This window comes from Carya illinoinensis, chromosome 7 (genome assembly GCF_018687715.1).
Source record: "Carya illinoinensis cultivar Pawnee chromosome 7, C.illinoinensisPawnee_v1, whole genome shotgun sequence".
NCBI classification, from domain to species: domain Eukaryota; kingdom Viridiplantae; phylum Streptophyta; class Magnoliopsida; order Fagales; family Juglandaceae; genus Carya; species Carya illinoinensis.
In genome coordinates, this window is record NC_056758.1 from 39026606 (window position 1) to 39040325 (window position 13720).

The 13720-nt window shown below is 37.3% G+C and overlaps 2 protein-coding genes across 2 annotated transcripts; both read left to right on the forward strand.

Moving 5' to 3' along the window:
• Window positions 1-748: 748 nt before the first annotated feature.
• LOC122316606 (acid phosphatase 1-like) lies at window positions 749-6672 on the forward strand. The gene is made up of 3 exons (XM_043133273.1): window positions 749-1502; window positions 4896-5105; window positions 6349-6672. The coding sequence occupies exons 1-3, from the start codon at window positions 1090-1092 to the stop codon at window positions 6524-6526; spliced, it is 801 nt and encodes a 266-aa protein (XP_042989207.1). The 5' UTR covers window positions 749-1089; the 3' UTR covers window positions 6527-6672.
• A 3742-nt stretch (window positions 6673-10414) lies between these two features.
• LOC122315031 (putative kinase-like protein TMKL1) lies at window positions 10415-13646 on the forward strand. The gene is made up of 2 exons (XM_043130717.1): window positions 10415-11344; window positions 12332-13646. The coding sequence occupies exons 1-2, from the start codon at window positions 10861-10863 to the stop codon at window positions 12922-12924; spliced, it is 1077 nt and encodes a 358-aa protein (XP_042986651.1). The 5' UTR covers window positions 10415-10860; the 3' UTR covers window positions 12925-13646.
• Window positions 13647-13720: the final 74 nt, after the last annotated feature.

Consider the following 13720-nt stretch of genomic DNA (forward strand, 5'->3'; position numbering starts at 1 on the left):
GAAGGCCTGTTTTAAAGACCAGCGGCAACACTGTTCACATTCTCTCGTTCAAGAAAATCAAAAGTTTCTCCAACGAATCAAAATTCCATGCATTAATGTTTTGTTATTGCTTTGGTATTCATGTTCAATCCAACATTTATTACTAATGAAATAAACCCATTTGTCTCTCCCGGGTTAGTCGGGACGCCCAGAAACCGGCAAGTGAATCTAATTAGGGAGATTTAGATATTTCTCATCTGTACTAGGCGGTAAAGAACAGGAGCAACTGAATCAATTGGATCAAGATCAAACAGCCAGTTATCAAAAGCCAATTAAAAAAAAATAAAAAAATCCACGTGTCTCTTATGGGCAACCAGCTGTGCCAAGACTACAAAACATAACATCCCGTTGTGGATAATGCCTTTCCTACGAGTCTACGACCGAGTCAGAAATACCAAGTAATCTTAGAAGATTTACATATAAATTGGAATAATAAATTAGAAGATTTACATATTTTATTTATTTAGATTTGCGCAAATTTTAACACTATATCTAAGTTTTACTACTCTCATTCTCACACACCATATATTATAATTATTTTTATTTTAAAAAATATATATATTTTGATTTTATTATTTCTAAATTAATTAATTTCTTGTGCTTATCATAATATCATCAATATCTTAGATATTTAATAATTTTTCTTATAAGATTTTTCCATAAATATATGAGATTTTTCCATAAATATATGAGTGGTAGAATTTTACTTTGGAGAGGTTTCCTGGTTATTTCAAAAACTCCGAAAACCCAAAACACGCATGCAACTTATACATGAAACCGAACTTTGAAAGCTCCCTCGTTGCTCCGCTCACACGCAACCTCGTCTTTCTCTCTTCCTCTGACAGGGGAGAGAGAGCTTTGCTTTTACTGTTCCGAACAAGTTTCCTCTCCTCCCTTCTCCCTGCAGAAGAAACGTATTATCTTATATGTTTATATATTGAGTTCTTCTCTCAATTTGTTTTCCTCACGCATTCCCTTTTACAAATAAATCCTATCTCGGATACCCAGAATTTCACATCTTGAAAACGATCAATTCTCTTCGTCCCCAGGATGGCTTTCTTGAGATTCTTTGTTGTTTTCTCTCTACTTTCCCTCGCTTTTTCTTACGAAACTCACAATTCCCATCTTCTTCCGAGGCCTTTGATCCTCGAATACCAGGAGAACATCGAGAATCAGTTCAAGGAGTTCGATGAGGAGCTCAAATTACAGTGTACCAGTTGGAGATTCGCGGTCGAGGCTAACAATCTCAGCCCCTGGAAAATAATTCCCCAGGAATGTGCGGACTATGTGAAGGATTACATAAGGGGCCGGGCCTACACTATCGATATCCAGAGGGTGTCGAAGGAGGCAGGAATTTACGCGAAAAGTGTGGAATTGAGTGGGGATGGGAAGGATGTTTGGGTTTTCGATGTTGACGAGACCTTGCTTTCGAATCTTCCGTATTATGCTGAACATGGTTATGGGTATCATCCTGATTCTTAAAGCTTGCTTCTTTTCTAAAGTGTTTTCTTTTTTTATAACTTAGGTTGCTTAAATAGAAAGAAAATAGAACAGTGTATTACAGCAAATAAATCACAGACTCTGCAGTGTGGTGGAGGGAACGATAAGTAGAATTTTTATTTTCTTTACCTTCTTTTCTTGGTCAATGTGCAGATTTACTTTCCTTGTATAGCGCAGATCATAGGGCACAATTGTAGCTTCTACCTTTTGTTTAAACATTTGTTTTCCGTTTTTTCCCTTATTTTTTTTATAATTAATAAGAATTTTATTAACATGAATAGGCATAGTCCAAATATACAATAAGTATACAAGAGGAAATACCTACACACAACGACTAAAAAGATAGAAAAATACTAAGTTAACTCCAACACATCATCACCATTCATTACATTAGCCTTGGCCCATAGACATAGACTTTCAAAATATCTCTCATTTCTTTCTAGCCATAAATATCACATCAAGCACAAAGGCATTATTTTCCAAATGGCTGCAGTAGGTAGACTCCTCCCAGCATACCTCCAACAAGCTAGTAATTTCACCGCATGCTTTGGCATCACCCAGGAAATACCCATCCTTCCAAAAATGACATTCCACAAAATATTAGCCACCTCACCATGGAGAAACAAGTGATTAACTGATTCACCATCAATCTTGCACATAGAACACCAATCAATAATACAAAGACCACGCATTCTTAGATTTTCTGTAGTCAAAATTTTATCATGAGACACCAGCCAATAGAAGAAAAGCTACCTTACTTGGCACTTTAACTTTCCAAATACTTTTCCAGGGGTAATCACATACACTTTGGCAGGTTTATATTAGGAGTGTACTGAGAATCTGAAATTTCTTTCATGAATCCACAACAATCTGTCTACACTTCCTTGGACAATCTTCAACTCATATAATCTGCTGGGAAAATCTGAAATAACATTAACTTCCCAATCATTTACATTTCTCATGAAGTCAACGATCCATTGAATGCTATTATTCGAAAAAGAGAGAGAATCAGCCACAGTTGCATCTTGCTGATTTATTCATTTATCCCCTTATTATTCGATATCTCTTGGAAGATGGGGGTTTAGCTATCTTTTGGAAATTGTACAATCAAATTGGTTAAACGTTGTTTGATTTGTGAGAATTATTTTTTTTTTTTGATAAGTAAGAGATTTTATTGATCCACGTAAAAAGGCAAAGCCCGAGTACACAGGATGTATACAAAAGAGAGCCTAGTTACAAACTAAGTGCTACGAATAGTAGCATAAAAGTCATGAAGACTTGTTCTGTTCAATACAATAAAGGACGCCCAAAGTAATAGGGTGTGAAAGAAGAAAGCCCTGAGACCGTCGAGGGAGCGTTCCTTGTTCTCAAAACAGCGTCTATTCCTTTCGATCCATGTGCACCACATTAAGCATAAAGGTACCATCTTCCAGACAGTAGCTATCTGACGATTGCCCCTCATCCCTTGCCAACAAGACAATAAATCAATCACCCTCCTAGGCATAGCCCATGCAATACCAAGCCTGGATAGGATTTCATCCCATAAGGTCTTAACTACTTCGCAGTGAAGAAGGAGGTGGTCCACAGATTCACTGTCATGTTTGCACATGAAGCACCAATCCAATAAGTAGAGTCCACGTTTTCTTAACTTGTCTATAGTCAAAATTTTACCATGAGAAGCCACCCATCCAAAGAAAGCTACCTTAAGGGGAACATTGCACCTCCAGATGTTCTTCCACGGGAAGACATTGCAGGGGTGATTTGTCAAGGCCTTGTAATAAGAACGGACTGAGAATTTCTTATTTCCTGTGCGTATCCAAAGTAAGCAATCCTCCCCTCCAGCCCTTAGCTTCATTTCATACAAAGCGCTATAGAAATCAGTGATGACTCCCACCTCCCAATCCTGGGCAGCTCTAGAGAATCTCACAGACCACTGGATAGAGTCATCAGCACTACACATATTATCGGCTACCGAGGAACCCTGATCAAAAGCGATCCTGAAAAGAGAGGGGAAAGCATTTTTCAGGGCGACATCCCCACACCAAATGTCATGCCAAAAGCGGATGCGTGTGCCTCTTCCCACCGCAAATTTGCAGTTACCGAGAAAGTTATTCCATCCATTCTGAATAAATTTCCAGACTTCCACGCCGTATGTCCCTCTTGCTTCTTTAGTGCACCATCCCCCCCAAATGCTCCCATATTTGGCATCTAAGGTATGCCTCCAAAGAGCATCTCCCTCAAGATGATACCGCCATAACCATTTCCCCAGGAGTGCCTTGTTGAAGGTTCGCAAATTTCTTAGGCCCAAACCACCACAAGACAACGGAGTGCATACTTTATCCCATTTGATCAAGTGACATTTCTTTTCATCCTCTAACCCACCCCATAAGAAATCGCGGAAAGTCTTCTCTAGTCTGGTCGCTACCCCTGCAGGCACGGGGAATAAAGAGAGGAAATATGTTGGGAGGTTAGAGAGCGTGCTCTTAATAAGCGTGATTCTTCCCCCCTTGGACAAGTAAATTCTCTTCCACCCTGCCAGTTTGCTTTCAATTTTCTCAATCATCCCTTCCCATATTACTTTGGATTTATGAGGGGCTCCCAAGGGAAGTCCAAGGTATTTCATAGGCAAGGAAGAGACCTTGCAGCCCAAGATGGCAGCCACCTCGCTTAAGTTGATAACCGAGCCAACGGGAACTACCTCCGATTTTGCTAAGTTCACTTTGAGGCCAGAAACAGCTTCAAAGCAAAGAAGAAGAGCACGAAGGGATCTAAGTTGGGCTAGATCCGGATGGCAGAAAATCAAGGTGTCGTCAGCGAAGAGGAGGTGGGAGATTGTCAAGCTTCCATGAGGAGAACCACCTACCGAGAAGCCCGAGACGAAGCCGCCTTCCACTGCCCCTTCCAGCATTCTGCTCAAGACATCCATTACAAGAATGAAAAGAAGTGGGGAGAGAGGATCCCCTTGTCGCAGACCTCGAGAGCTGTTGAAGAAGCCTTCCGGAGTACCATTGACCAAAACCGAGAATCTGATTGTTGAGATACAATGCTTTATCCACTGGCACCATCTTTCTCCGAGCACCATCTATAATTTGTGAGAATTATAGAAATCAAAATATGTAAAAACTAGAGCCTATAGAGGTGGAGTTTGCATTATATTAAAACGAATCCAGTTTCTCTTTTTTTGTTTTTATGTTTGTCAGGGAGGGTGTAAAGATTAGATTTGAGTAATTTGGGCTTTGGGAATTAACTGAATTTATTTGTATTGTTATTAATGGGCTTTTATGAGCAATAATTGACATCTGAGGTGGTGATGGGCTAGCATGAGAAGTAATTGATATTTGATTTGGGTTTTGCAGCTTGGAGGTTTTTGATCTTGTGGAGTTTGATAAGTGGGTTGAGAAGGCGATGGCACCTGCTATAGAACCCAGTTTGAAACTCTATGAAGAGGTTTTGGGTTTGGGATTCAAGGTTTTCTTGCTGACTGGGCGCAGTGAGAGGCAAAGGGAGATTACTGTTGGGAATTTGAATAATGCAGGATTTCAGAATTGGGACAAGCTCATATTGAGGTGAGGAGAAACGTTGTGTACACAAAAAAGCAAGTGGTTATGATTGATAGGATGCAACAGCTATTGCCATATATAAACTGCCTGCTAAAATTATAACCCTTAGCCATTGAATTTATTTGAAACTATACTATATCATTTTCCTTTCAAATTTTTTCATAGATCTAAGAACAAATGCATGTGCATGTTTGTACTTATGTGTTTTTGTGTGGGTATATTGAAGCATTGCACCTGTTATTAGCCGATAGTCATGAAATGTTAAATCCCATCTTATACTGAATGCATTTTATTTATGACATATAACTGTATGTATATTAGGTTAAAGAGATTTCTATAAATGCGATTAAAGGATACATGCTAGGTAATGATACCATTGCTTACAAGAACAGAGAATAAAATAAGTTTTCATATTAACACTTGGGGGCTTTTGTTGCTTTTTCTGAGTGAACATAAGAAATCATTGTCTTGAGCAAATGGGATATCTAGAGCAATAATTTTACTTAGCATTAGAAAAAACAGTTGCAATTCTAGCTAGCAGATTATCTTAGACCAAATGGGATTTATACAGTACTTTATAATGACCTTACCTGAGTTGGACATAACGGTATGAAAACAGGGATGATGGATGAGGCCTGTAATGGCACTTTTCATTGAGTTATTCGTGAATGTCATTATTTTCTGCCCTATAATGGCACTCTCCATTTTTCGCTAGTGCAGTAGCTTCTTTGTCGATGGATTAAGTAACTTTATTGCTCTCTTTCAAGTTTCAATCTATGCCATAGAATGTCCTCTAGTCTAGCTGGCTCTTGAATTCCAAGTTTGTTTAACCCCCAGAAGTTGGCCTGGACACCAGATTTCCTTTTCTTTACTAAGATGTTGAGTTCAAAACTAACTTTTCCCTCCATTCATTCATACAGAAATCTCCTTTGTTTCTTTAGCATCCTCATTGTATATGCTTTCTTCAGAAAAATTATATTTACAGTGTATGAGGTAGTCCAGAGCTGGAACCAATGTCTATGCAGTCCCCTTCCTTCTGGTATATGTATCTTGGATGAACTTTATACAATATCTTGGAAGAAATAGCAAACAGAAAAAACTACGAAAATCTTACTTTGATATCTTCCATTTTTATATTTACTTTGTGGATCATATGGTCAAGGACTCAAACTTGCTATTTTAAGGACAGTGTGGTACTTTTTACCGGTGTCATAATTTTCACAGAATCTGAAGTTTCTCAAATTGTCAGGGCCCCTGAGGACCATGGAAAATTAGCCACAATATTCAAGTCGGAGAAGAGGAACGAGATGGTAAAAGAGGGATATAGGATTCTCGGGAACTCTGGGGACCAGTGGAGCGATTTATTGGGCTCCTCAACAGCCAACCGCTCTTTCAAGCTTCCAAATCCTATGTATTACATTCCCTGATTGGGAGTCATTTCAAATCCTTTACATGTAACTGTAATTTCAAATCCTTTATATGTAACTGTACATTTCAAATCCTTCATGTCTAACTGTATAAATTGGGGGATCAAATTAAGCATTTATCTCATAAATACAGATTGATTTTTGCAGCCCCGTTTACGCTCATGGTATATATTCCTCAAAACTTATTTCTACGTGCATGCGGTGCAGGTGCTTTGCTTTGATGGTTGATAGTATTTCTTCCCAGTCAAAGCCATACTTGTTTTGTTGTAAATCCATATTTGATACACTCCCTGCATGCTTTGACATCTTTCACTTTTTTCAAAAGGAGTGCACAGCACACTCTATGACGACTGTAAATATTATTTCTCTTGAATCAATCATACATATACCTGCTCATAAATTATGTATTTTGTACCACTAGTCCAAACACACAAGGGTCCATTGGCCTTATTAGATGGGAGGTAGCAAGTTCTATCCTTTTTCTCCTGGAAACCAAGAAAGAAGATCACATGCTACGACCTTTTTTGCCCACATTCTGTTTGGAATTGATTTTTGTGGTTTGTAACCCTTATCCTCACCGAATCAAGCTGTATTCAAGTTCATTGGGATTTTAGGGGAGTACAGCCATGAAGATTCTTTTTCCGATGATTCAATTATTAAAGAGGAACGGTCTATGGTACCAACCTTGAGTCTTTTTGACTGTTGGTTCCTTTGCTTTCCTTTCTTTCTACCCCTCATAACAGCATTGTATACGGACCATTACTCTTTAGTTCTTTTGATGCATGCACTTTCTGCCACTAATTAAAGACTAAAAATAAATTCCTTAGTCCCTTTGCATTAAAGGCGCCCCCCCCCCGCCAAAAGACTGTCTTATGAGTTCTATTATTTTCTATGTTGGTCTCTCTTAAATTTAGACTGGGATTAGGATTCCACCCGACTTTACTGGTTTGAATCCTTTAGCATGATATTTAAGGGAAAATGGAGTTTGTTTGTTTTTTTTCTTTTTTTCCTACACCTAATAAATAAGGGGCAAACAAGTAGAACAAAAAGTGGCTAAAATGAAATATAAAAACACAACCTTTCATAATTCCTGTTTCATTTTCTCCCTGTTGTGGGGCTCGCGTGGTACGATTCTTTGAAATGCTTATTGCATTTGGTTGCGTAATCTTAAATAAAGTGATCAGGCAAAAAAGGTGATTGGATTATTCCTAAGTGTGTACGTAATAAATATAGATATTGTGAGACAGATTGACATTAGATTTGTATGTTCCATTTAGTCCATGTGCTTCCTGAATTCAATAATAATTTCTTGAACTCATGCATAATTGATCACATCTCTTGACAAATTAGTCTAGCTAGCTAGCTCAGAATTATATGAATCTGAACACGTTTTTTGTTACTCTTATCTATTCCGGCCAATTACAGCTATTCTTGATTGATTTGATCTTTGTCCTCTATCTACTTGCACTAATGTGCAATCGAGAGAGAGCGATCAGGGTCATGTGGCTTTAGGTTATTCTGTCATGAGAGACTGATATGGAAGGTCCCCATTAAAAGGCCATGCTATTCCAAATCTTTATTAAAGTTATTCTCCATTATTGGTAGTACTGGTAATTATGACGAGAATAGTAAACAAGATAATGATAATCAACTAAAATATAAGAGTGGCGACGATGGTAGAGATCAGTAGTGCTTGAGGCAATATAAAAGATGGTGGCCGGCCGGGTGGGAGCGGATCAGGAAATAAATTACACCAATATGTAGTACTCCATCTGCAGCTTGCCAGACATAAGACGTACAATGCAAGTGTTTTGAAGCCACTAATAACAGTAACATCGATGGTATTGAGGTGGGTGCAGCTAATTAAAGCTAACACGACTTAATAAAATGGTTGGAAAAGACCGATATATATATATATATATATATTTAGTTAGAGCAGGCTCATTTCATCCGGTACTGTTCCTTTTACACAGCCAAACTAATTCAAATGCCTCCAACTCCGGCTGGCCGCTTCGAAGCTATAAAAATGACCAGCCTGATCAGATCTCGTTTGGTGTATTCCTTCCTAAGTGAAAGTTGTGATGTGAAGTGATAAAGGTGGAAGGAAACACGTACGCTTTGCTTAAAATTCCGAACTGAGAGAAATAAGTAGATCATGCATCATGCCGCATGTTGTGGTTAGGGTCCACACACCTCCCATCAATTTTGGTTTGGTCAATTTATCTTCCATTACAAAATTGGCATTATCATGATCATACTAACAAATTATATATAATTATAACTACCGATTTCAACAAAACGATGGTGATGTTTACAGACCAATAAGCAAACAAATTCAGGTTCTTAATTAATTAATACAAAATAATAATAATAAATTATAATATCTCCAAAATCACGGAACTGCGTTACAAGAATTTGGAAACCGATGTCGTTTGTTTGTCAAAGTCAGTATCTCATCTCATCTCATTTCATCTCATTATTATAATCTTTTCAAATTTCCATACAAAATATAATAAACAATTCAACTTTTTTAAATTTTAAAACAAAATTAATATTAAAAAATTATATTATAACAATATTTTATTCAAATTTTAACAAAATATCTCATCTCATCTATAAATTGTATAACTAAACAAATTTTTAATATAACGTAGTGATTATATTTATTTATTAAATCCTCACCAACCTTCAAAACCAACAGAATAAAAGAAAAAAGAAAAAGGAAAACATGCCACATAAGTTTTATACCGAAATTCTTTATCGAAATTTTTTTAATTAAGTTAGTATATTTTAATAAATATGTGATTCTTTTTTTTTTTTGAAAAATATCTAAATAATTTTTAAAAAATGGTGAAAGAAAAAAAAAAAGGAATAGATTAATCGGTAGAAAATTTCGGTAGAAATTTTACAAAAAAAAAAAAAAAAAAAAGTTTTAGTGGAAGTTGTAATGTGATGGTGACCACTGACTAATCACCCTAATTCTACTCCTAAAAAGCAGCCAAAGTGGACCCATATCTGAACAATAAGAATTATGTAGTGTCTATGGTGCATTATAGTTATGGCCATCATCTTTTATTTTATGCCAGATTGCCAAAACTTTCAAGGTTGAAAACTCTTTTTATTTTCATCAACACCCTCTTCTATGGAGCCCATAGATGGTATATATAATCATTGTAGATCTAAAACTATTACAATGTTACAAATCATTGGTGGTTGATATCCATCCGGTTCATGGGATGGGTTGGAGAAAGAGTAGGGATTGCTTTTAACTCTTATAAATAATGAAATTAGAGAATATTAGTTCATGAAAATCAACATATATATGAACACATAATGTACTAGTTTTGTACTCCAAAGATGTATGAATAAATTATTATTTTGTTATGTTTGTTGTAAATATACACACATGCAATTGTTAGTACATTTTATTAGAGATCATATGTCAATTATAAGAATGAGAAAAAATCTAATTACAAGCATAATTATATATTTATATATGTATCAATTTAATATGATTTATTAAAAAGTAAATATTATTAAAAATAATATTAATTTAAATTTTAAAAAATTAATATTAATATACATATTGATATGCGATTTTACTTAACAAAACTCAGAGAGAGAAGAGAGAGAGAGAGAAAAAACTGACAGTTGGTTCTGAACTTGTTATCATTCAGGGTTTCCCGTTACAGCGTGATATCTGATCATAGATTATTCAAGAGGGACCCATGTTTGTGTGATTAAGAAGGTGTTACTCTCGGAGTATCCAATAAAGATGAGGCACATATCTATCAATGAATCTTTAGTTACTGAAAAAGAAGAAATTCAAAGAAATATAAAAAAATAAAAAATAAAAAACATAAGCGGTCAATTTGGATGAAACATCACATGGCCAGATCTGTCTCACTACACTCAGCAATCGTATACTTGCTATGTTTTTTCATTTTTTGTTTACAAGCTCCTCACTGCAAAAGCAAATGTGTCTCTGACTCTCTCGTCCTTGGATCTCAAAGTCTAACTGCTAACTAAATGACAACCATGTTTTTCATTTTATAGTTCTAAAGAATTTCGGGGTTCACAGTTCACACCCCGGCAAAGTTCCGTTCTTTCTTCTTGTTCTTCTTCTCATCCTGTATTTTCCAGCTGTATGAAAATCTTTTCCCGTCAATAAATGCGTCGAATTTTCGTTCTGTCCGTCACTTTCCGATCTGACACCCTCTACCCGGATCTTAATTACCTGTTCCCTACTCAATCTCACAATCCTAGAATCTACTAATGCTTTGTTTCACACTGTTTTCTCATTAGCCTCACGCAAAAGCAAGAATTTTTGTAGGATGAAGAACACCCACATGATCAAAGTAGTTCTTGGACTAACTTCAACAACTTTGTTGGTAATTCTCGTACTTTTCGTCTTCTTTTACCGCAAAAGAACTGCAGAAAATGAACGTGAAGACGTAGAAAACATGGATCAGAAACAGGGAGTTGAGGCACAGACGGAGGACTTGATAAAATTCCATGGCGGGCAGGACCTAACGATAAGTGACATACTGGATGCTCCAGGAGAGGTGATCGGAAAATCCAACTTTGGCACGCTGTACAAGGCCTTAATGCAGCAGAATAGTACGTTGAGGCTGCTCAGGTTTCTGAGGCCAGTATGCACTGCTAGAGGTATGGAATTTGGCGATGTGATTCAGCTTCTGGGGTGCGTAAGGCATCCCAACTTGGTGCCTCTTCTGGGATTCTACGCAGGGCCGAGGGGAGAGAAGCTTCTTGTTCACCCCTTTTACAGGCGCGGCAATTTGGCAGAATTCATTCGAGGTAATCTATATCATTTTCCTTTTGGTTTTGATAAAAATGATGGAAAGTAAAAGAAATAAAGTTGGATGTCAGAAACTTATTTTCTTTTTCGGTAAAATTTAGAGGATATGAGGGAACTGAAGCCCCATATCCTGTTCGATAAAGCTTTCAGCCATGCTTCACGTTTTAAAAGCAGAACCTGCAATCATAATCCTTTTTCTCTTACTCGATACTTTGGTTTCTTTATACAAACAGATGGCTATTTTATTTTTGGTTGTTTGATAATTCTTTAGATTAAACGGTTTGCTAATTTTCGTAGCGATGCTTGATTTATAAACGGATATTTGAGTTATTGGATTGCTTGAATCCCTGGTTTAGGTTAGGCAAATTAAGGGGGAAATAAAACAGGAGCAGTTCATCAAACTGAAAACGAATGGCTGACTCAAGTTTCAAATCAGTGTCCTGGAAAATGATTCCCATTTGTTTAAAATTTTCAGTCCCCGTGTTCCCCTGATTTTACCCTCTCTAAGCTTAGTACCTTGGATTATCAGGGTGACGTCAATTTCGATATATTGAGGGCTTTTTCTTTGTTCTATTGCGTGGAAAGAGAAGGGGGTGTTGATGAGACGTCCTTACCAGTTACCTCAATCCAGATGGAATTTGTTTTCTCTGGATGAATCATGCACATTTTAAACCCACCCCCCCCCCCCCCAAAAAAAAAAAAAAAAAGATTTGGAAGCTTTTGCATAATTTATATCGGCACCGACCATTGTCAGTTTCTCATGTCCCCTTCCCTTGAAAATGAGTTGATGATAATGCTGGTTCCCCATTGTCCCCTGTCATCCTTTCATTTTTCGTTGTTTTGACGTATCCTTTCTTCTTGGTTGGACAATGTATTTTCCTTGCATAAACAGTCAATCATTTTCTGAGTTAATTTCTGTATGATGTATATTTTAATTTGAAATCCAAACATTTTGAACAGACCCACCTCTGTTTTCGTATTGACAGATGGAAATGGTGAATCTCAAACATGGGCCATTATTTATAGCATCTCAATTGGAATATCCAAGGGATTGGAACATCTCCATACAGGATTTCAGAAGCCCATAATCCATGGAAACCTCAAGTCAAAAAACGTACTTTTGGATCGCAATTACCATCCTTACATCTCTGACTTCGGCCTTCATCTTCTCTTGAATGCTACTGCTAGCCAAGAAATGCTTGAAGCTTCAGCAGCTGACGGTTACAAGGCTCCAGAGCTGATCAAAATGAAAGATGCGAGCGAAGAGACTGATATATACAGCCTTGGGGTGATCTTACTCGAACTAATTTCAGGGAGGGAGCCTATCAATGAGAACCCAACTCCTGATGAGGGTTTTTATCTGCCCAATTTCATGAGGAATGCTGTCCTTGGACATAGGATTGGAGACTTATTTCGTCCTGAAATACTTCTCAGCAGCGACAATGGGGATCAAAGCCGGGTTACTGAAGAACGCATTCTCAAACTCTTTCAGCTTGCTATGACTTGTTGTTCTCCTTCTCCTGCTCTCCGGCCCAATATTAAGCAAGTTCTCTGGAAGCTTGAAGATATTGGAAAATAAGAAGTTAGCCGTTTAGCAGAGAATCAAACTAGGTACCCCTGGTAGGTCAATGCAAAGGGATGCATGTTGAGATATCAGTTTCTCCAAAATCAACGTGATTGATAATGATGAATAGCATTGATGTATATAGGAAAAACATAAACGAGTACACTTTCAAAGCAAAATAGTTGAAAATTTTGGCCATCCAACAAGGATCATAGAATCGGTGACTATGCTCGTTAGATTTCAATCAGGTGAGTTTCCAAGTTTCACCAAGAATTTAGGTAATGCTTCTCTTAGAAGTGGGGGGTAGTTTTGCAGTTCTATGTATGGTGTCTATGATTCCATCTCTTTGTTTAGTAGCCCATTTCAAGACGGTGTCAACATTGGTTTATCATGGTTTGCTTAAAACATGGGTTACACTTTGTCCTCACAGATAATTCCAATACTCGGCAGATAATCACAGGTATGGTCCTACGAAGAAATCAAATACCAAAATGCCTCTCTCTCTCTCTCTCTCTCTCTCTCTGAGTGTAGTTGGCAAAGGAGGTGGTGGGTGTGAATGGACTTGGTCTAGCTGTGGAGAGTCGGAGACATCAATATCTCGCTGCGGTGGGGAGGGGATTATACTAATGTCATAATAACCACAACTACCTCTTAAAAGAGATATCACTTTGGTCAGCTGTGCTTTCTGCACCTTCTGTAACCCTGGGGCCAATCAATCAATCAAGGCATTAAAGTGATTCTCTGTTTTTTTTTTTTTTTCCAGATATTCTTGCTTTAGAAGTTGTCATTGGAACAATCATATATGAGTAGT